The sequence below is a fragment of the Poecilia mexicana genome, unplaced genomic scaffold, assembly GCF_051168715.1.
Source record: "Poecilia mexicana isolate PSO_F unplaced genomic scaffold, ASM5116871v1 scaffold_15, whole genome shotgun sequence".
Lineage (NCBI taxonomy): Eukaryota > Metazoa > Chordata > Actinopteri > Cyprinodontiformes > Poeciliidae > Poecilia > Poecilia mexicana.
The window spans coordinates 5,280,411-5,302,098 of NW_028263384.1; the positions used below are offsets into that span (position 1 = coordinate 5,280,411).

Consider the following 21,688-nt stretch of genomic DNA (forward strand, 5'->3'; position numbering starts at 1 on the left):
TGACCCCATGATTCTCCACCTATTTCATGTGGTCTTCTTCATTGTTTGTGGGAACATCCAGCTGCTGATGTTGTCAGTAGCAAGTTCTTCCTTTGCAGTTTTGCAAAATAAGCCAATTTCATCCATCCATTTTCTTTATACCCTTGTCCCTAGTGGGGTTGGGAGGGGTGCTGGTGCCTATCTCCAGCTAACGTTCCGGGCGAGAGGCGGGGTACACTCTGGACAGGTCGCCAGTCTGTAACAGTGCAACACAGAGACACACAGGACAAACAACCATGCACACACACCTAGGGACAACTTGGAGAGGCAAGTTAACCTGACAGTCATGTATTTGGACTGTGGGAGGAAACCAGAGTACCTGGAGAAAACCCACACACACGTGGTTGAAGTAGTTGAAGTAGCTCACAGCTACGGTGAGGATAATGGACTTCTGTACCCAAAGTGGAAACAGATTCATTTAGAGAAGCATGCTACTAGCTTTTTGTTAGTATTTGATTTTTCTTTATTCTGTAATCAAAAGTGCTTGTTATTACTTGCATTCTTAATTTAAGATAACACCAAGACCAATGTCTTGTTTAATACTCTGGATCTTCTTCAAGATCCAGTGTTTATGTCTGAACACCTACATCAAAATATGATCCTTCTGATTGACTGAGTGACTGTGTGAACAAACCATGCAAACAACTACAAACCAATGGGACTAACTGTTTTATTGAAGTGGTTCAGTGGTTACAAGTTGGTCACATAACAGATGTTTGGCTACTGAGTTCAAACCAACATTTCACAGATTCTTGTTTGTGCTCTTGATTTTTGGAATGCGCTTTTAATTCATCCTGAACAAAGGCTCTTAAATGCACATTCATTTCAATGAAACAATCACTTCTATAATGTATCACAACACAAATAAACCACAAAATATAATCTGTTGCTTAGTTAACGAATAAGAAGAAAGCAATTCCCCTTAAAAAAACAAAAAAAAAAAAACAGAACTGAGCTGAGCTGTCATGAGGTCAAGGTCAGCTAAAACACATTAGGCTTGTGTATATAAAGTGCATATATCACCATCGCTCTGACAAAACCAAGAAACCTAACATTTCTAAAACATAAATCATGGTTTTCAAAGTGGCTTAGTCACTTTAAAACCAACTTTTCAGATAAAAATATAGCCATTTGGGTGATTACTTCCTTTTTAAAACAGAAAGTTATTATCCTTTATGAAGGATGTCATGACTGTTGCAGCACCTTAAAGCCCTTCTGTCTCTATGGCTGTACAAATTATTTTCTTGATCTATAAAAGACCTTTCTAATGAGAATATGTCAAATGTGTGGTACTTTCACTACAAAGACAAAGACCCTCTATGAACAGAAATGAACGTTTCAGCAGATACATTAGTTTAGTACAGTTAAGTTATCACGAGTGACTGACTGTAGAGATTGTATGTGACCTCAACACTTGCTAATGTCATGTGACATTCCTGCACACACGTCAGTAATAACACTGTTAACAACAGGAGCCAAGATTACAACATCAATATGAATGAAGTTGAATTACAATTTATTTCACATGCAGTCATTCGCCTCTTTGGTGAATTACAGTCATAATGAGCTCACCATAAAGTGCTTTAAAATCCCTCCACAGAGTGCCAGTTTGTTAGGTCTCCAAGCCACTGCCGTCTGCTGACTTGGATAATCATCATATTAATCTTAACTTTATGAACTTATTTCAGCTGGAGACTCAGTAATCAATACTTCTGTCTTGGGTGGACATTGTGTTTTGCACGCTTGTTCATCTTTCACCTGCCTCTATTCTGTTCTTATGCTGATATTTTTCCATATATCTTTTTTGAGCAACAAAGGTTGTACAATAGCACACATGCTCTTTCAGAAACTGATTTCTTTTAAAGTAAATCTTTTCTACATCTTGTAGTATGTACACATTTGTTATTATTTTATTTCACACACTCACATGTTTCTTTCTTCTACTTATTTTACTATTTACATGTTTATGTAATATTGATATAGTGGAATAGCATTCCATATATTTCACTACCATATGTCATATGCTTGATTTCAGAATTTTACTAATAAACAGACAAACAGAAATGATAATCTGTTCTCTAAATGAGCGCATCCTTTCACTTCCTCTCGTCTCAGACACAGCTCCACCGCATCAGAAAACTCAACATGTGTGTCAGGAAAAAAATTCAAGAATCTCACCGAAGATTCCTAGAAAAACAGGAAGCAAAATGTGCATAACAGTTGGTCCTTGTCTCCCACTGTAACAACATACATCATGCTAGCACTAAAATATATTACTTATTACAAAATAAGTGACACTTTAGAGTCCACTTTGATATTTAGTAGCATCTGTGCTGTCCGGATGACATATTATCAAATCTACACACATTCATAGAGCAGATGAAAGTCCATGTTGCTGCTGGTTTAGCTGCTGTCGCTGAGAAGGGTTAGTATGGAGCTAGCCTGCGTAGCCAGTTTGCTGCTGCTGTCGTCCGTCAGTTTGTTCAGACTCTCCTTAATATTCACAGAGTTGAGTTCATCTGTCATCACACCTGTAGCACAAAATTGTACAGTTTTGTGTATGATTTTGAAAAACAAAACGTGCAAAAAAAAAAAGTGCAGGACCAGCTGAGCAGATAAAAATACTAACAACCTTCAGACACTGGTAATACAGCAGCATAATTTCTTTATGATGCTCAACATGTTGAACTATGATTTCTAAAGAATAGTTTTTCATTTTTGACAAGTTTAGGCTTTGTTGAGTGGCTAGGAGTCATTAGTTTCTGAGAGTTTTCTTTATTGACCTCTGTTTTGTTAAAAAGCCAAAAAAGGTTCAAACCATAGAGGCAAGCTAACGGCTAATCAACATTGTCCAGATCCAAAGCAGATTTCTCCTACATTAGGACGACTCTGACCTGAATAAACATTTAATTATAATTACATGGTTATTGATACAGAAGATTATAATTACTAAGAGATGGCTTGTTCTTAAAAACATTTTTACGAGAACATGTACATACATTCCTTATTGGCAACAGAGTACAGTAACCTAAGACTCCATATTGAAATAATGCAATGCAAACATAACAGTACTTCATAATGGATGAATGGATGGGAAGAACAAATACTTCAATGTACTTTGAATGTACATAATTTGGCTCTGGAGAATGAAAAGTGTTGCAAAAGCAAAAACATACCGGAATTAGCCAAGGTGCAGATGAGACCCAGAGCACTAAACTTGACTTCGACTGCTCCCACTGGATCATCCAACATATTTTTCAGCATGGGTAGCAGCTCTGCCTCGCTAAATGGATCCCTCATCGACTCTAGAGGTCATGAACAGAAACAGATGAGTAAAAGCATTGTTCCTGAGATGGTCAGAAATAACTCAGAACCAGAAAGATTAGCCCTATACTAAACTGAAGTATGTTGGAATACCAAGGCCGCTGTTTGTAGCAATGCAAGTCTTACATTCAAACATCACAACCTCCAAGCATGATGGGAAAAAAAGCAGCTGCCCACATGGACAAGCCAAATGTTTTCTATAAATATGTCGTCGGATGAAAAAAAGATTGAGTTATTTGGCCATTATAAGAAATATGTTCAGAAGAGTCAAGGTAACGGTTTACACCAGAGAACACTGTAGCACCTGTCAGGCATGATGGCAGATGCATCATGCTGAGGGGTTATTTTGCTGCCAGTGGTTCTGGTCAATTGGACTAATAAAGTTAGAGAACTACCTCCAAACTCTTTGATTTCAGCTTAAAATCATCAGCTGAATGAGTTTCTAAAAACGATTCCCTTTGGCTCTATTGCCCTTTGTTAACAGTAACCAGACAGGAAATGGGCAGAGACAAAACAGGGGGAAGACCTGCAGCAAAAGAAAGCTGCATGAAAGATTATATGTTTTTTGCAGAATCCTTCTACTCTGAATCAAACAAACTTCCCACATAATATGGTAGGGACTCAGTTCTTCTATCAAAGGACAGATAAAGCTGTACACAGCGAGCATTTGGGGTATTTATTCATAAACATTACATAAACTCTGAAATAGCTTACCAATGTCAATAGCAGATGCTATTGCAAGGGCAACCAGGGCTTCATTCTGCATGATAACATGCTCGCTTGTTGCCATAGAGATAAGGTGCCGAACCCCGTCTGTTCTAGCCACAGCACGGACAACTTCCTGTTTGAGAAAGGAAATGAGTCCAACATTCAGAGACAGAGTTTCCCTTAGAAAAGTTCAGCATTATGAATGGAACCAAGTCCAGTAAGAACCAAAGTCCAGTCAGAACCAAAGTCCAGTCAGGGCCAAAATCCAGTCAAGTCCAAAGTCCAGTCAGAACCAAAGTTCATCCAGAACCAAAGACCCGGTCCAGAAACGGAAGCTCACAGGACTGCGGCTGTGTCTGATCAGGGCCGCCAGGAGTCGGCTGGCCTCTCCTCGGACGCCTGCATGGTCTTTGGCTTCACACCACTCCATGATCCGTGCCAGCAGCACTGCATCTCTGCCCAGCTTTAAGGCGGCTCCCTCTGAAACACACAACATAAGGTTCAAAATCATTTTAATCTTTTAAGTCACACATGACTTAATAGTAATTTGACTTTGTAATCTAACATTTTGAAATTGGGCCTGTGTCTCTTTAAAAATAAGTTTGCTCTTTCGAAAGCTCTGCCTTCAGGAAGTCATAACAACATGGCTTCTCTATTAACTTTTTAACAACATTTTTACCAGCGTTGCTCTGAGAAGAAGCAATTGCTGCTGGCTAGTCTGAAAGACCTGAGTGGGGAAGTTGGGAAGACAGCTGCTCTGTGAGGCAGAAGCTCAGACGTTTGGATACTGCATCTTGTTTGTCCTCTGGTTCGGCTGTTTTCTCAGTTTTTCTCTAGTTTTTCTCTTCTGATCTTCATAGCTGCAATATTCTGACTAACTCTGTTCTCAATCCCAGATCTGCCCAGAAACAGAAGCAGAAGCAGATCTGTGCAGCCAATAACCTGCAACATGTTATAGAGGGAAAATCTGACAACCTGTTATTTGCAACTCTTATTTTGTAACACAGCTTGGTTACCACCCCTCAGTGCCTTCACCCCCAACGCAAAGACAACCAGTTATTCTAGCAGCATCAAAAACACAAACACACAACTATCTGAAACAATTCTTTAAGATAACCGATTGAATTAAAATATTTCAGTTCTTATGTGAAGTTATTAAAACAAAACAAAAAACTTTACACTTAAGGTAAATAAAATGTAATAATATTCATCAAGGGGTTTTAGGCTCATGTTCATGTTGGGCTATGAAAGACAGTATCGGTAAGCAAACTGATGAAATGTAAATAGCTGCTTAAACATTTAATAAATACTTCTTATAGTTTAATAATATAATATTAAAAACCTTTACCACTATGACAATATTTATTTCATCTACATATTAAAGCTTCTGTTACGGGGTACACAGAGGAGGTAATTATGTGTTAGTGAAATTTTTTAAAATAGCTTCTGTCTTTGTTTTTAAAACCCAAAAAGGTATTTACTTTTCCTCTTACAGCTTTAGCCACATCCATGGGAGGCTCATTGTGTTTTCATACTCCTGGAACTTAGATAAGAATGGAGCGCGCCTCCATTTTCAATGTTTGGAAGGTCTTTGTTACCGTCCTAATGCTGAGTCAGAAACACTGGTTCCCAGACTCCATGTTGGGTTATCACTCTATGATAATCCAAGCATGTAGTGACACTCTGTCTAGTTAGAACAGACCAGACTGAACAGACATTGAACATGTCTGCTTGCTGTGCTCATTCTTGCAAGAATCAATAAAGTTCTGTTTGAGTGAAAATCACCAATCTCTGTTTGGTAACTAATCATGACAGTTCATTAGGAAGACTCCTTTTTCTATATTTAATTTATTTTCCCCCATTATTATACTGTTAGCTAAAATTGCCATCAGTGCTAGAAAACCTATATGTCCTTATTAAATCAATGTTGTATATTGTACCCAGTGCAGCAGTGCCTCACCTTGCCCATCCACCATCATGCGGAGTGTGCCCAGCAGCTTGAACTGAACCGGCGGCATGTCGGTGCGCAGCAGAGACTTGATCCTCTCAGTGACTCCGTCCTCCAGCATCCTCACTTTGTTGGTGGCTGGAAGACAGATAAGGTGTGTGTTGTTGCCTCAGTGAGTGCAGACAATGTGTTTGTTCTTTAGCCACTGAAAAAACATAACTCAAACGTGATCTAGATCCCTGATCAATGGATTCCATCTTGTTTCTCCTTTGAAAGTTTCATCTCAGTCCAGCCAGTCTTTATGGCTGCCTCTGGGTTTCATATTGATTCATCCTGGTTAAAACATTCTGCTCTGTATGTATGACCTATGACCTCCCCTTGTACTCCATCCAATAGCCTCAATGTCTTTATCATTGTATGTACAGAGGCGATGCTTGTTCTTTTTCTGATCAGTTCAAACATACAGTGAATAACTTTTGTTACCCAGGCTCCCTGGATATATTTTTGTGTTTTTAAATTGTGTGAATTTTAATTTTTAATTTTTCTTTCCAAGTTAGCCTTTTTAAAAGAGCAACAGAGCAATATCCATGCCTTCAGTATTTTTTCTGTTAATGCACCTGTTCAATATATAACATATATAGTAACATGGATTTTGAATTGCAACTGAATTACTATTTTTGGAGGAACAAAGTATGTTCCTCCATGTTCCTCCATATTTTATGCAGTCAGCATCCACAGTGTGTGTTCCTGCACAAATGTTGCATCTGAACCATAATGTTACTGTTTTGGTTGGAAGCGTACCAGGGATGGCCAGGTTTCTGAGCGCGCTCAGTCCAGCATGTTGAACAGAGACGTCCCCTTCATCTACATGCTGCTCCATCAAGGTCAGGATGTGAGGAACCACACCCAGATCCAGCATCTTCACACAGTTACTGTCTGACAAAGGCAAAGCAAGTTCAAAACTCAGTAACTAATCCCACAAACACCTCAGTCTATTACAATTTCAGCTACCCACAGTTAACAAATATGTAATTTTGAACTATTTTTGTGTTTTAATGCTTTAATTTAGGTTTGGTTGATTATGAAATAACTGAACATATTGATATTATTCATGCAAAATGAGTAAACAAACCACATTTGGCAAAGCTCTGTTTAATAAAACCTCTGCAAAGGAGGTTTTAAACATTGCTAACAGGAATAAATAAAACAAAAAAGTCATCTATAGCTCATTTTTAATCTATGATTAAAAATGGAAGATTGAGATAGAACTTGACGATTTGTCTCCTAGCACCAGGTGCTAAGTGTTGCTCATCATATTCATATATAATATCTTCTAAATAGCAATTTGCTCAACTGGAACCTTGGCAGAAATGTCACAGAGACATTACTGTTTCCCTTAGTAAATGAAATCTTCATTTGAAAACTGTTTGTATTGACAGTGGCCACCTTTGTCATGCGAGTGTGTGTGTGAATGGGTGAATGACTAGATGCAGTGTGAAGCGCATTGGGGAACTCTGGACTTGATAAAGCACTGCACAAGTTCATTTGTTCATTTGTTCATTAATACTGATTTGCTGATCTGAAACTAATCTGAAACGTTAAAAGTAAAAATGCAAGAAATATGGAAAGGGGCAAATACTTATTTTGCTGCATGGCACATGCTGTGCATCTCCACAAATAGTGAGTTAAATTCCTCTCAGGATTGTAAAACTTTACAATTGTAAAGCATCATTTACAAGCGTCTGACATGATTGTGGTTCTCACTCTACTTGACAGAATGAGTATTAAGTTGAAACTGTTTGGTTTATGCAAGGAATTCAACCACTTCAAATGAGCTCTATAAATTCTGGTAAGGGCGCAAGAAAAGCTGTTTGCACAGGGCGCCAAACAGGACAGGACCGCCTCTGCCTGCACTTCTTCATTTGAGAAAAAATTATGAGGTTCTTTTTGCTTTCTCTGCACTTTTTCCCCCTAACTGCTGTGATCGGAACTAAAGATCATATTTTGATTGCAAACTGACAAAAGTAGCAACGTGATGTAAAAAAAAAGCCCAGAATCCTCCCAAATATAATGGTGATTATATCATTTATGTTATTTGCTTTGTGAATCAGATAATGACATGATGCTGGTAAAGGAAGCAAATGTTTATAGATTTGGAGTTGAAAAAAGGCACAGTGAAATAATAGTGGATTTACAGCAGAATTAATAACCTGGGGCATTTGAGAGTAAATCAAAGTAAAAATTAATGAGGATTAAACAAAAGTAGACCCTTTACATGGCTGTAGTTGTTAAAGATCATCCATTCACACAAGAATCTTACCATTTCTGGCAAAATTGGCAATGGCCAGCGCTCCTGACAGCTGGAGCTGGGTGTTGGAGCTCTGCAGCCACGACAGAATATCCTGGTAGACCACGCCTGACCCCTCGCCAAAACACTTCTGCATAGATTCATCTGGAACACACACACACACACACACACACACACACAAAGAAAAACTATTCAGCACGTCGTTTTTCTAATGTTACATGACACCCATATGAATCTGTCCAACAAACAGCATTGGTCCTTCAGTCAATGTGTGACACAATGTTTCTTTAATTTCTGTTTCATGAAATAATTAGTTAAACAGAACTCACTGTTCGGTGTTGTGTTAGACTTTATTCATCCAGATGGTCCAGACTGAGCTACACTCAGTGCAGCTTTCATCTTAAACCATCTGAGAAAAACACTTTGAACATATCTTGCATGGTTGTTGGTAAGCTCAGTAGCACTACTCCTTTCACTCACCTCCTAAAAGTAGGGACACTATCAGGTTGGAAGCGATCTTGATGCTGCAGAGGTCATGGGGGTCAGAGTGTCCTTGTAGATCTCGGATCATCAGTGATAAAGCCTCCGGTACTCCTGATTCTGAAAACTGCAGCTTCAGGGCATCTGGTGGCAAAAAAAACAGAAAGCTTGACATGATATGTGTGACATGGAGCTGTATATTTATACATAGTCTATAGTCTATCTGTTTGCATCAGATTAACATTGTTTTTCTTTGACAGTTCAGTCTTTCGTCATTTTTGCGCAGTGTGCCAATACCAGTTTAAATGGATTCAAGTAAATGTAAATCTTGTTATTGACATAGCAGACATTAGCAACAAATATAATCTAAAGGCACTTTCAAAACCAAAAGTTTTAATACAAAAATCTATAGTCTACTGAAATAATTGATCACTTCTCAATTTTGTTATACCACAACAACTCAATATTACATCACCTCATCCTCCCCACACCTTCAATCTCCGATTACTTCTCCTCATGTCTTACCACTTTCGCCCAGTGAGCCCAGTATTTCCAGGATGACATGGCGCCGCTCAGCATCAGGAGCTCGTTTGAGCTGAAGAATGAGTGTGTTTGCCACATCCTGTTCCACCAGGGCCTGCCGTGCACACTCTGCAAACACAAGGTTCTATGACTAATGACAGAGTGGCCTGTTAAAGTTATCTTTACCTTATAATGCAGTTTTTGGGCCAAGGAGAAATCAGAATAAAACTCTGGGCTTTGGCAGATATGGCTGGATGCAAGGTTTTCTTAGATACAAATCTCCAATGTCATAGACAGACATGGTCTGGTAATTAAATTAACAATTATTCACAATCTGTAGATGTGAATATGTAACGCAAAATAGCAAACAAACAAAAAAAACATTGTTGGAATTATCTTATTTGCAATAACTTAAGTTATCCTAATATCTGTGTGTGAACCTAGAGAGTGACGAAGAGCTTGCAGAAGTTACATGGACTATACTGCCAGAACTACTGAGATGTTTGCCTTTACAAACGTCCGTCCGAACGAACGAACGAACGAACCTAACGAACAAACACTTTATTAATCCCAAAGGGAAATGACATAACATCCCACTAAGACATGTCATAGGTTTTAATTTGCAGTTGGTCGACCAGTTGCAGCTACATACTTCTACTCTTCCCTGGAAGGTTCTTTACAAACTTTAGGAGTCCATCTGTCCTTTACCTTCCTCATATTCAGGATCAGCAGCCTGTGTAAAGAGACCCAGACTTCCCTCTCTCCAGCCACTTGGGCCAGCTTCCTCAAAGCGTACTCAAGCCAGCAGGGAGGCCTAGTCCCTCCAGCATGTCCCAGGTCTTCCTCTAGGTCTTGTCCTGGTGATACCGGCCTGGGAAACCTCACCAGGGAGGTCTCCAGGGGGCATCCTAACCAGCTGCCCAGGCCACCTCAACCGGCTCCTTTTGACATGGAGAAGCAGCAGCTCTACTTTAAGTCCCTCCCAGAAGACTGGCTTCTCTCCCTTTCACTTAGGGAAACCCCTGATAACCTAAGGAGAAAACTCAACTGGTTTTTCAGCGATCTTGTTTCGAGGGTAGGAATGTAGATAGACAATTATATGACTCAGGTCTCTCCTCACCACGACAGACCGGTACAGCATCCGGTTCACTGCAGACCCCTCACCAATCCATCTAGCGATCTCTCGCTCCATTTTTCCCTCATTCATGTACAAGACACCAAGATACTTCAGCTCCTCCACTTGGGGCAGGACTTTTTTCCCAACCTGGAGAAGGTACTCTACCCTTTCCCAGTTCAACACAGTGGCCTCCGATTTGGAGGCACTGGTCTTCTTCCGGGCCGCTTCACACTCAGCTGTGAATCACTCCAGCAGAAATTGTTATCCATGTCTGTCTGAACTCTTCCCATGCCTGAGATTTGCATCAGTGACCACCAGAGCTGTATTGTGCTTGAAATGCTACTACCCATCAGCTGCTTCTGGAGGCTCACAGGCCTAAAAACCTGATAAGATTGCTTCTTCAGCCTGACAGCATCCCTCACAGTCCGTGTCCACTGCAGGTTCAAGCTCAGGCAGACACTGACCACCTTGCTAGTGGCAGCAAAGTGGCAGTGTAGTGGCAGCCCAGTGGCAGTGTACTTTGCTCCTGTCCTGTCCAGTGTACTTTGCTTTACATTCTGCGATGTAAGGATGCAAAACCCATGGAGAGCCATTCCCTGACGCTCTCTACACATTGTTCTCGATCTGATCTGAGGGCCACATTAAGTCTGGAGGCCTGTTGCTGGTGACTGCAGAAAGTTTGTGTTATTGCTGGGATATCATCTTGATTTCTTGATTTCACAGAGGTCACCATTATTATCATTATTTAAGGTTTGTAGCTTCTATGATAAGCAAAAGAATAAGAGTGGCAGTATTTATTATATAAACTAATAGAACTGTAAATACATAAAGTAATAACTAAGAACTCAGTTTCTTTGTGAACAAGGTCTGATCTTTGTCTCATTCTTGGTCTTTACTTTGTAAATTCTAAAGGAAATGAGAAGAGATGGCAAACAATGTACCTAGACTTTTGGACAAATGTCTAAATACAGGTGTAACTGCTGAGGGGCTTTCATGTAGGTGGGTAATACATATGTAAAGAAGAGATAATCACCCAAATCAGCCAGATTACAGAGAGCCAGCAGGCAGACGTTGACCAGTGGGTCATTATCAGGGTACTCCTTCATGATGGACACTAATCTGGGGATTACACCACTCTGGACTAACTGGTCCTGTTGATGTGCTGAGGAGAAAGTCAGACAAGGAAGGTGCGTAAGGACGTCATAACAAATATAAAAATCTATATTTACATTAGAAATGGAATTATTAATTAATTTCTTCAATAAATATCTTACCATGTAATTCTTTCTGAAACCTTTCCTTCGGTCTATCCCATGTTTTATTGCACCTTATATTATATTCTGTGTGATGAAATTTCCCTTATCTTTTCTTGTAAAGAGCTTCATTGCATTGAGACCATATTAAACAAAAAATGTAATACTCTAATTCTCAAACTGCAGAATTAAAATGGAAAGTGTAGAGTGGGTCAAAGTAAGTCAGACTAGATCTGCCTAGATCTGACTGGCACTGTGCTGTCAGATCTACTCACTGTTGTCAAAGCAGATGCGCCCAATGGCCCTGCCAGTGTTCAGCAGCATTTCCTGGTCGCTGCTGTTCAGATGAGGAACCAGAGCCTTCACCAGGCCCGCCTCGATGCATGGCTCTCTCACAGCAGCTACAACACACACAGACAACAAAGAAGCATGGAGACTCTGCTTTTATAGCGTTTTTGTTGTTTGAGTTTGAGATTGAATCAAGACACAGTTTTACATCCATTACAAAGAGGTCAAAAAGCGGTTTCCTATGCATTGTTTTACTTTTATGGATATGAAACTTAGCAAGAATCAAGATCAGGTTGATAAGAAATATGGGAGAGGAGTCTTTCATCTTGGAAATCTTTGGTACCAAACAAAACATTTTCAAAAGAGAAAAGGAAATCTGGTTTCCTATTCTTGGATATCAGAACGTTTCTCCAAAATGAGGGACGTTGGGAACTTCTGGATGCCAATATACAGATACATACACATGTTCTGCTTCCAAGGAAATGTTTTTGTTCAGGTTTTCTGCTTAAAACATTAGATTTTTCAAGTCAGTTAGAGTAAACATCTTATCATTTTTAGTTTACTCCACCTGCCACTAGAGGCGCCATAGGCTGTCAGTAAATCATGCTCTCCAACGAAAATCAGTTTTATGACAGATAGAAACTTCCATACAAACTAAGAACTGCATTACTAGAATATAATATAATATAATATAATATAATATAATATAATAGAATAGAATAGAATAGAATAGAATAGAATGTATTGTTTGTCACTGTACATAGAATATTAAAGCCAGCTCCAAAACAGTGCAAATATAAACATACAGTAAATATGGTGACATTTACAATATTGAATCAGCTAAATTTATATATACACATACACATATAACCATCATATAATTTAGTGCATGTTGGCATTCAAGGGGTTAATTGTTTTGGGGAAGAAGCTGCTTTTCAGTCTGTTTTTGTTTTGATGCATCTGTAAATGGAAAACCGTCAATGGAGGTAATGGTCTCAAAATCACTCCATGGAGGAGTAATTTTCCAGCAACAAACTTTTCTAGTTACAAGGAAAGTTTTGAGTTTGAAAAGTTGAAAATTGGCTAGAAAATACTAAGAAATATTTAGATTAACCTCAGAAATTTTGTAGGAAAAAAACCTTGGACATTTCTGAGTTTGAAAAGTCACAAATTTGCTGAAAGAAAAATATTTTTTTTTTACTTTTCAAATTCATACATTTCAGAGGTATTGTTTTTTTCTTCGAAATTTCTAAGATTAACCTCAATATTTCAGAATAATTTGGCAGAAATTGACTGCCTATGTCTACAGTGGCTCTAATATGCTGTCTGTAATGTACGATGGCGTACAAGGACCATTAAAGACAGAATAATAAGGATATATATGTCATGATGAATTTCTTTCCCAGAATTTTAACTTGCATTTTTTTCTATGTTAGTACAGATCATAAAAACGTTTTACACCGAAAAGGAAAAAATTACCTGGTTAGTAATAGTCTTGGTGGAAATCCAGCACTCTTTATATGTGATTGCTGTTTATTGATGTAGCTAGTATATGCAGAGTGACATGTTGCTAGAGCATTCTGGGAATTTTTATTTTAACCCAGTTAACCTGTGTTGGGGCAACATTTCACTGGAGAACTTGGATTGTTGATGTTTTATTGAGGTGTAGCAGAGATTAAGGGAGCAGTAAAAGTGTACCTTCTCGTGCCATTTCTGCCACCAGCAGAGCCACCTGGCAGCTCAGGCTGCTCCTACTCCGTAAGGCTTGAGCCAGCGTGGGAAGAATCCCACTTCTCACTATCTCAGCAGCCGCATCCTTCTCTGTGGGCAGGACACACAAAGCTACTTTTCAAATAGACAAGATTGTTCTTTTTCCTCTGATACCACTTGTCTCTCCCTTTCACAAGTTACTTTATATATTAATTCATAGATTAAAATGTATGAAGGAGATGCCATAATCACACATCAGTGAAATTATTTCTGATTTGTCCCCTGTTAGCCATGCGTAAGATGAGGACTTTCTTTCTTTTGGCTTTTGTAAGCAAACATCACTGAGTATTATCTGAGCTCACTCTTCTCCAGCAGAGCAGTCAGGACTGTATCCAGATGAGGCTTCAGCTCTTCTTCGATCAGCTCTGTGCTCACACTGATGGCCTTCAGCGCCTCATTTAGAGAGTCTGCAGAATAAGTGCAAATGGTTTGTCAGAGGAAAGTATATCTGTAACGTAAAATGCATTTGTTTTATTCAATTCACTTCCGTTCAATTTTATTTGTAACAAATCAAGATGCTTTACAAAAATAAAATTCAGGTTCAATTAATTATTAAAAGTAAATTAAAAACTTTGAAGATACTTTGAAGATACTCTACACTGGTGGCGCTGGTAATCAGGGCAATGACAAGACATGCGACTACAACTATAGACATGACAATAGAAGAGGACCCGACAAGGAAACAAGAGACACAGGTGGACTTAAGTACACAGAGAGTAATCAGGGAACATGAGACACAGCTGCGAGCAATCAAGGGTAGGCGGGACAACATGGAGACTCAACAGAACACAGAGACCTAAATAAACACACAGAAAACCAAATCATCATAGAGTACTCATAAAATACACTTGGACACGCAGGACTACCTGGGATGTAGAGACAATGGTTGTGATACTGACAGTTCCCAAATCCATCTATTTTAGTCACTTTGCCAAATGAAGGGATACGAGTCACTCATGTCAAGACCAAGAAAAAACACAACAAACCTCAACACTCAGCCTGTGCTCCTAACAGGAAGTGGAAAAATGGGTTTGTAAGCATTTGAGGCAGTGATCAAAGACCCTGCATTTGTGGAATATATGCACTAATGCAGACCCAAAATTACAGAGGAGGAAGCAGAATGGAGGGGTTAGCAGCATGAACAGGCCTATTGAGTTAAATCACACGTCAAACTCAAGGCCTGGGGTCCAAATCGGCCCTGCTCCTCTCGCCCCCACCTTCCCTGTTCCTTGGCTTTTCATGTGGCCCCCTGAATTACATCAATCAGTCCCTCCACTTCAGTTTATTGCAATTCTGTGACTGCAGAAATTCATACAACATTCTCAGATCTATGCAGATTTACACAGTGATGCATCACTGTGAGTTTATTGCAAATCTTTTGCTAATTTTTTTAATATATATACATATATAGTGGGACCAAAGCCCAACTCCATATGGAAGTATTTCCACCTGGGGGATATACTCAAGGCTGAGGGAGCAGACAGTACAATTGATATGGCGAGTAACAAAGTCATATTTAATGTCATACTGAAGTGCAAATATTGCAAAATACCTTACAAATATTTAAATTAGCACCAAAAAATCTGTCTCAAAACAAAACAAAAAAAATCAATAACTGCAAAATCCTAGAGGGACTGCTTCATGTGAAAAGATGTTCAATATTATTTAATTTCAAGAAGTACTTATTGAATGCAGACAGAACACTTATTAATATTTTAACAACCGGCAATCTTAATAAGAATTAAACTGAGTTTGACTCCCCTGAGTTCAACACTTTATTTCCTCCTGCACAATGTCAATGAGAAGAAAAGCTATGACATTACCATTCGCTGCAAAGCGGGGAACTTAAAGATCTGACACAGGCAGCCTGAGCTGCACAACAGCCCCTGTTATATAAGCTAGAGGTGGAACAAAGGTCTGGGGAATCTCATTATCAGACAGGACAGGTCTAATGCCTGAGAGCTGTCCAAGCTACGCTACCAAACATTCCCATTAGAAACAACCAACTAATGCTGGTTGATATTTGACACAGTCTGGAAGAGAACTGCTAAGATCTCTGGCAAGAAGAAGACAGTCTTCATCAATACCTTTGCCAGGGAAGGTTTACTTCCAGCAAAGGTTGAGGGACAAAAAAATATTCCACCAAGTTTAACGCAAAAATTCAGAGGGAATCTCTGGGTTCAGATTAGCAGAAGCTAACTCTAGGTTCCGAATGCATGTTGGGAAAGTTGGGAGATGCGTAAGGAAAGTTGGGAATGTAGCAACTTGTTCACTGTTGCTGCTGGTTTTCTGTGATCTCCAACTGACTGCATGGATTAGGGGTGAAAACAACAAGCAAGGAGGATGTTTCTGTAACACCAATGGGTTCTTATATATGTTTACATATCTAACTGCTCAGATATATAAACAGTCATTGTATAAATCTGCTTCTAATGTAGTCTGATTAGAAAGCAGCTTGTAGTGTTATAGTTTCTGTTTTATTTTATTATTGGGTTGTAACCTGTCAAAGGACTGCAGATGCAAAGTGACTTATGCTACAATCTGTTACAGCAAATGACAATATTTATGTTTGACCTGTCCCTTTCTAAATTAAGTTATTATTATTATTATTATTATTATTATTATTACAACCAAGTCGGCTTTAATTAGCCTAACTAGGGTTATTTAACCTAAAATCATGGAATAAAGTCTCTATCCTGCATGCAGCATTGCATCACACACAGATTTATACACAGAGAGAACGACTTGCAGACAGTAATAACTACAGTTAATCCCTTCAGACCCGACTAAAATAGCTTGAGTAGAGGGGAGGGGCGCTATTTACTACATGCTACGTCAGGATCTAAACCCCACGTCTTTTTGTTTTTGTGACCAAGTGTGTGTGTGTGTGTGTGTGTGTGTGTGTGTGTGTGTGTGTGCGTGCGTGTGTGTACTTGTTTTACCTGCCGCGTGGGGACTTCGGCCTGACTCTGTGCATACACGTGGGGACCTGATGACACGTGGGGACCAAATTTGAGGTCCCCACCGGCACAACCCCATTTTCAAGTAGAAAATGGTGTATAAACATGCCTGGTGAAGTTTTCCAGGAAGTCCCCACGAATTCCATTTCAAGACAAAATGTGTGTGTGTGTATAAGGGAACCGCCCCTAGTGGTCACACAGATTATTGCAGTCCCCATTAGGCTAGGTGTTCCGGAACAGTGCGTCACCATCTGCTCACTCTCTAGCTCCCTCTATTGGTCGGTCAGAGGTTTTGCAATTTATTGGTGAAATTAAACTTTAACTTTAAAAATGTAATATTTTTAACTTAATTTTTTTACATTGTGGGATTAATGGAGCATTTTTCATTTAATTTATTTTATTGCAATTTAAAGTGAAGTTTACCAGTATTTACTTTATTTAATTTATTCAATAAATTAAATAAAATTTATTACAATAAATAATAATAAATTTATTGTAATAAATAAATTTATTATTTATTTATTATAAATGATAAATAAGCAGCTTAGCTCAAAGCTGCGCTCTTAGCTTTGAGTAGCTAAGCGCACACACACTATTGAAACTCAAGTTAACTGGCAAATCGTAAAGAGCTGAAATTCGGTACAACGGTAGGACCCACTGAAACAAGAAAAAAAGCCTTTTGGAGGACATATTGGCCATTTTGGGTCAAATCTTTTGGCATTTTTGACTTTTCATACATGTCGAACTTCAACAAACTCCTACAGATTCTGAGCTATCTTCAAATTTGGTCAATATGACATTAAGGCAGTGGTTCTTAACGTGAGTTCATTCGAACCCCAGGGGTTTGATCAGTCGGTCTCAGGGGTTCAGTGGAGCCTCTGCCGCACTGATTGAAGAAGCTCCACTTCTCAGCATAAATTTGAACTTGTGTCTTTTATTACTTCAGCAAAGCTCACAGTTTTTACCAAATTCTGTACCAAATTCTTTTTGGGGTTGCTACTGCCTCTAGTGGCATGGTGGTGGTAACATAATTACTCAGTCAGCCTCCTGCAGTGATTAACAGGCAGAAGCAGCTGTTGGAGCTGATCTGATTATTGGGTGAAGGAGTGAGGAGTGAAATTGTTTTTGTACCACAAATTAACGTTTTATTTTAAGTCAACTCAGAGATTATCGTTTGTTATTTTTATAAGCAAAAGAAACTCCTTTGAAACAGGAAAAGTCTCCCCGAGTGCTTTTTATTGTTTTTGAATGAGTCGAAAACCTCCTCCTGAGGGACTACTCTGGTATTTTTGTTTTCTGGACCTTTGTGATGCAAGAGTGGCCATAACAAGTACAAAAACCTTCACCGACGACTTGAAGAAAAGCGCAAAGTTGTGGGATCCAGCCAATCACTCACAGAAGAACAAAGAAAGCAGCCAGCGGGCAGTGAGTAAAATCAGCTGATTGAGTTTATGAATGAAAGTGCAGCTGCGCTGCAGAGAAACAATCAATCACCACAGAAAGCAAAGTTGTGGATATTGGAAAAGAATTGCAACAAAAAAGGATGTTTATGGATGAACTTATTTGAAAGTGAAGGGATTGTGTGATCATTAACAATGTCTGACCCTGCTGACACTCCGCCTGCATCTGAGGACATATTAAAGGTGTGCGTTCTTTCGTGCAGAGGCAGATTGGGAGCCTGCACTAGAAGGATTACATTACTAAATCAGAATACTGCAAAGTCTTTGTTATTTATTATTAATTTTTCATTCTCTTAAGAATGTAGAGCTAATTAAATGATCTAAACAAGACCTTAAAGTGGATCCAGTTTCTCTCGATGGTCAACCTGTTGAAATTGTGGCAAATTTTAAATACCTTGGGTCGTTCCTGGACAGTCAGCTCAACTGAAAACACTGACTATATTTTGAAGAACTGTTATCAGAGACTCTACCTTTGAAGAAGACTTGGTGATCTTGGGGTGACCCAACTAGACTCTAATTGGGTCACCCCCTATGTCTTGAATTTTGAAAAAAATAATTTTGTTTATCACTACATAAGGGTTCAGCAAGTGCGCATATGAATTTGATGGATTTGGTACCTCAAAAAAGGTTAAGAACCACTGCATTAAGGTGTTGGGGAGTAATGATTATCAATTTTTTTGTTGTTTTTGTGGATGTTAAAGGGGCATGGCCAGGCCTCAACTTTGAGCTTCATACCATAAATTTGGAAAATCTATAACTTTCTTAAAGAAAGACTGATTTATACCAAACAATGAGTGATCCATGTGGTATGCCAAATGATACTATTTGGTCATATGATGACATAAATGCACACCCTATCAGAACAAGAAGTCGTTTTTTTCCTTTGAAAGTTCCATTTCTGACTCCCTTGATCTAATCAAGTTGATACTGAGGCAGATACCAGATAAATTGGTCTTACTTGCTTTAAAGCTCAACAAGTTTACACTGGAGGGTGACTTCCCCATGCCCACACAATATAGCAAGCCATTGCCATTCATTTGGCTCTATATTCCACATATTTCAGCCAAGCAGCACCAAAGTTACTAGGGAGAATGGACATGTCTGGCACATTCCGCATCATGGCGTTTACCATAAGCGAAAGAACATACTGAGGGTGATGTTTGACTGCACATCCTCATTTCAAGGAACCTCTCTGAACAAGAAACATCTCCAAGGTCCTGATTTAACAAACACCCTGATTGGGGTACTGTTAAGGTTTCGCCAAGAAGCAATCACTGTTATGGCAGACATTGAGGCAATGTTTTATCAAGTTTATGTTGATGAAAAGGACAGGGACTTTCTGAGGTTTCTGTGGTGGCCAGAAGGGGACATTAGTAAACCTCTTGAGGTTTACAGGATAAAATTTCACCTCTTTGGTTCAGTATCACTGCTGCTGACAACCAGAAACATTATTCTGATGAGGTTATCAAAACCATTACAAGTAACTTATGTGGATTGTTTGCCTCTGATCAGTGGCAACAGAGAACCCTCCAGGACCCTGCTGAGGGTGTAGAGCTGGTCCAGTGTTCCACGACCAGCACAAAAACCACACTGCTCTTCCTGAATCCGTGGTTCGACTATCCGACGGACCTTCCTCTCCAGAACCCCTGAATAGACCTTACCAGGGAGGCTTAAGAGTGTGACCCCTCTGTAATTGGAGCACACCCTCCGGTCCCCCTTTTTGAACAGGGGGACCACCACCCCAGTCTGCCAATCCAGGGGAACTGCCCCCGATGTCCATGCGATATTGTAGAGACGCGTGAGCCAACACAACCCTACAACATCCAGAGCTTTAAGGAACTCCGGGCGGATCTCATCCACCCCCAGGGCCCTGCCACCGAGGAGCTTTTTGACCACCTCGGCGACCTCGTCCCCAGAGATTGGAGAGCCCGACCCAGAGTCCCCAGGCTCAGCTTCCTCAACAGAAGGCATGTTGGTGGGATTGAGGAGGTCTTCGAAGTATTCCGCCCAACGGCCCACAATGTCCCGACTTGAGGGGACGGGGTCAGCAGCACACCGCCCCCACTATAAACAGTGTTGGTGCTGCACTGCTTCCCCCTCCTGAGACGCCGGATGGTGGACCAGAATCGCCTCGAAGCCGTACGGAAGTCTTTCTCCATGGCCTCTCCAAACTCCTCCCATGCCCGAGTTTTTGCCTCAGCGACCACCTGAGCCACATGCCGCTTCACCCGCCAGTACCCATCAGCTGCTTCTGGAGTCCCACAGGCCAAAAAGGCCCGATAGGACTCCTTCTTCAGCTTGACAGCATCGCTCACCGAAGGCGTCCACCAACGGGTTCGAGGGTTGCCACCGCGACAGGCGCCAACAACCTTGCGGCCACAGCTCCGATAAGCCGCCTTGGCAATTGAGGCACGGAACATGGTCCACTCAGACTCAATGTCCCCTACCTCCCCCGGAACGTGTTCGAAGTTCTGCCAGAGATGAGAGTTAAAGCTCCGTCTCACAGGGGACTCCGCCAGACGTTCCCAGCAGACCCTCACTACACGTTTGGGCCTGCCAGATCTGACCAGCTTCCTCCCCCACCACCGGAGCCAACTCACCACCAGGTAGTGGTCAGTGGACCGCTCCGCACCTCTCTTCACCCGAGTGTCTAAGACATATGGCCGCAGATCCGATGAAACGACGACAAAATCGATCGAACTGCGGCCTAGGGTGTCCTGGTGCCAAGTGCACATATGGACACCCTTATGCTTTAACATGGTGTTTGTGATGGACAATCCGTGATGAGCACAGAAGTCCAATAACAGAACACCACTCGAGTTCAGATTGGGGGGGCCGTTCCTCCCAACCACGCCCCTCCAGGTCTCACCGTCATTGCCCACGTGAGCGTTGAAGTCCCCCAGCAGAACAAGGGAGTCCCCAGTAGGGGCACTCTCCAGTACCCCCTCTAAGGACTCCAAGAAGGGTGGGTAATCTGAACTGTTGTTCGGCCCGTAAGCACATACAACAGTCAGAACCCTTACCCCCACCCGTAGGCGGAAGGAGGCTACCCTTTCGTTCACCGGGGTAAACCCGGTGAACAAGTATGCCCACTCCTGCCCGGCGCCTCTCACCGTGGGCAACTCCAGAGTGGAAGTACGTCCAGCCCCTCTCAAGGACACTGATTCCAGAGCCAGAGCCATGCGTCGAGGCGAGGCCGACTATTTCTAGCCAGAACCTCTCAGCCTTGCACACTGGTGCCTGTTCCTTCCCCACCAGAGAGGTGACGTTCCACGTCCCAAGAGCTAGCTTCTGCAGCCGAGGATCAGATCGCCAGGGTCCCCTCCTTCGGCCGCCGCCCATTACACATTGTACCCGACCCCTTTGGCCCCTCCAACAGGTGGTGAGCCCATTGGAAGGGGGACCCACGTCTCCTCTTCGGGCTGAGCCCGGCCGGGCTCCGTGGGTAAAAGCCCGGCCACCAGGAGCTCGCCATCGTGCCCCACCTCCAGTTGTATTGTACCTCTATTGT

The 21,688-nt window shown here is 40.9% G+C and overlaps 1 protein-coding gene across 1 annotated transcript; it reads right to left on the reverse strand.

Annotated features, from left to right (window-relative positions):
* Window positions 1–693: 693 nt before the first annotated feature.
* LOC106920228 (rap1 GTPase-GDP dissociation stimulator 1-B) lies at window positions 694–20,597 on the reverse strand. Its single transcript, XM_088013426.1, has 14 exons — window positions 20,510–20,597; window positions 14,060–14,164; window positions 13,686–13,808; window positions 11,975–12,100; window positions 11,480–11,608; window positions 9,333–9,458; window positions 8,808–8,951; window positions 8,340–8,471; window positions 6,821–6,955; window positions 6,032–6,157; window positions 4,412–4,551; window positions 4,078–4,204; window positions 3,216–3,344; window positions 694–2,570 (listed from the first exon to the last, which is right to left on the reverse strand). Exons 1-14 carry the CDS (start codon window positions 20,595–20,597, stop codon window positions 2,443–2,445), a joined length of 1,758 nt encoding a protein of 585 aa, XP_087869552.1. The 3' UTR covers window positions 694–2,442.
* Window positions 20,598–21,688: the final 1,091 nt, after the last annotated feature.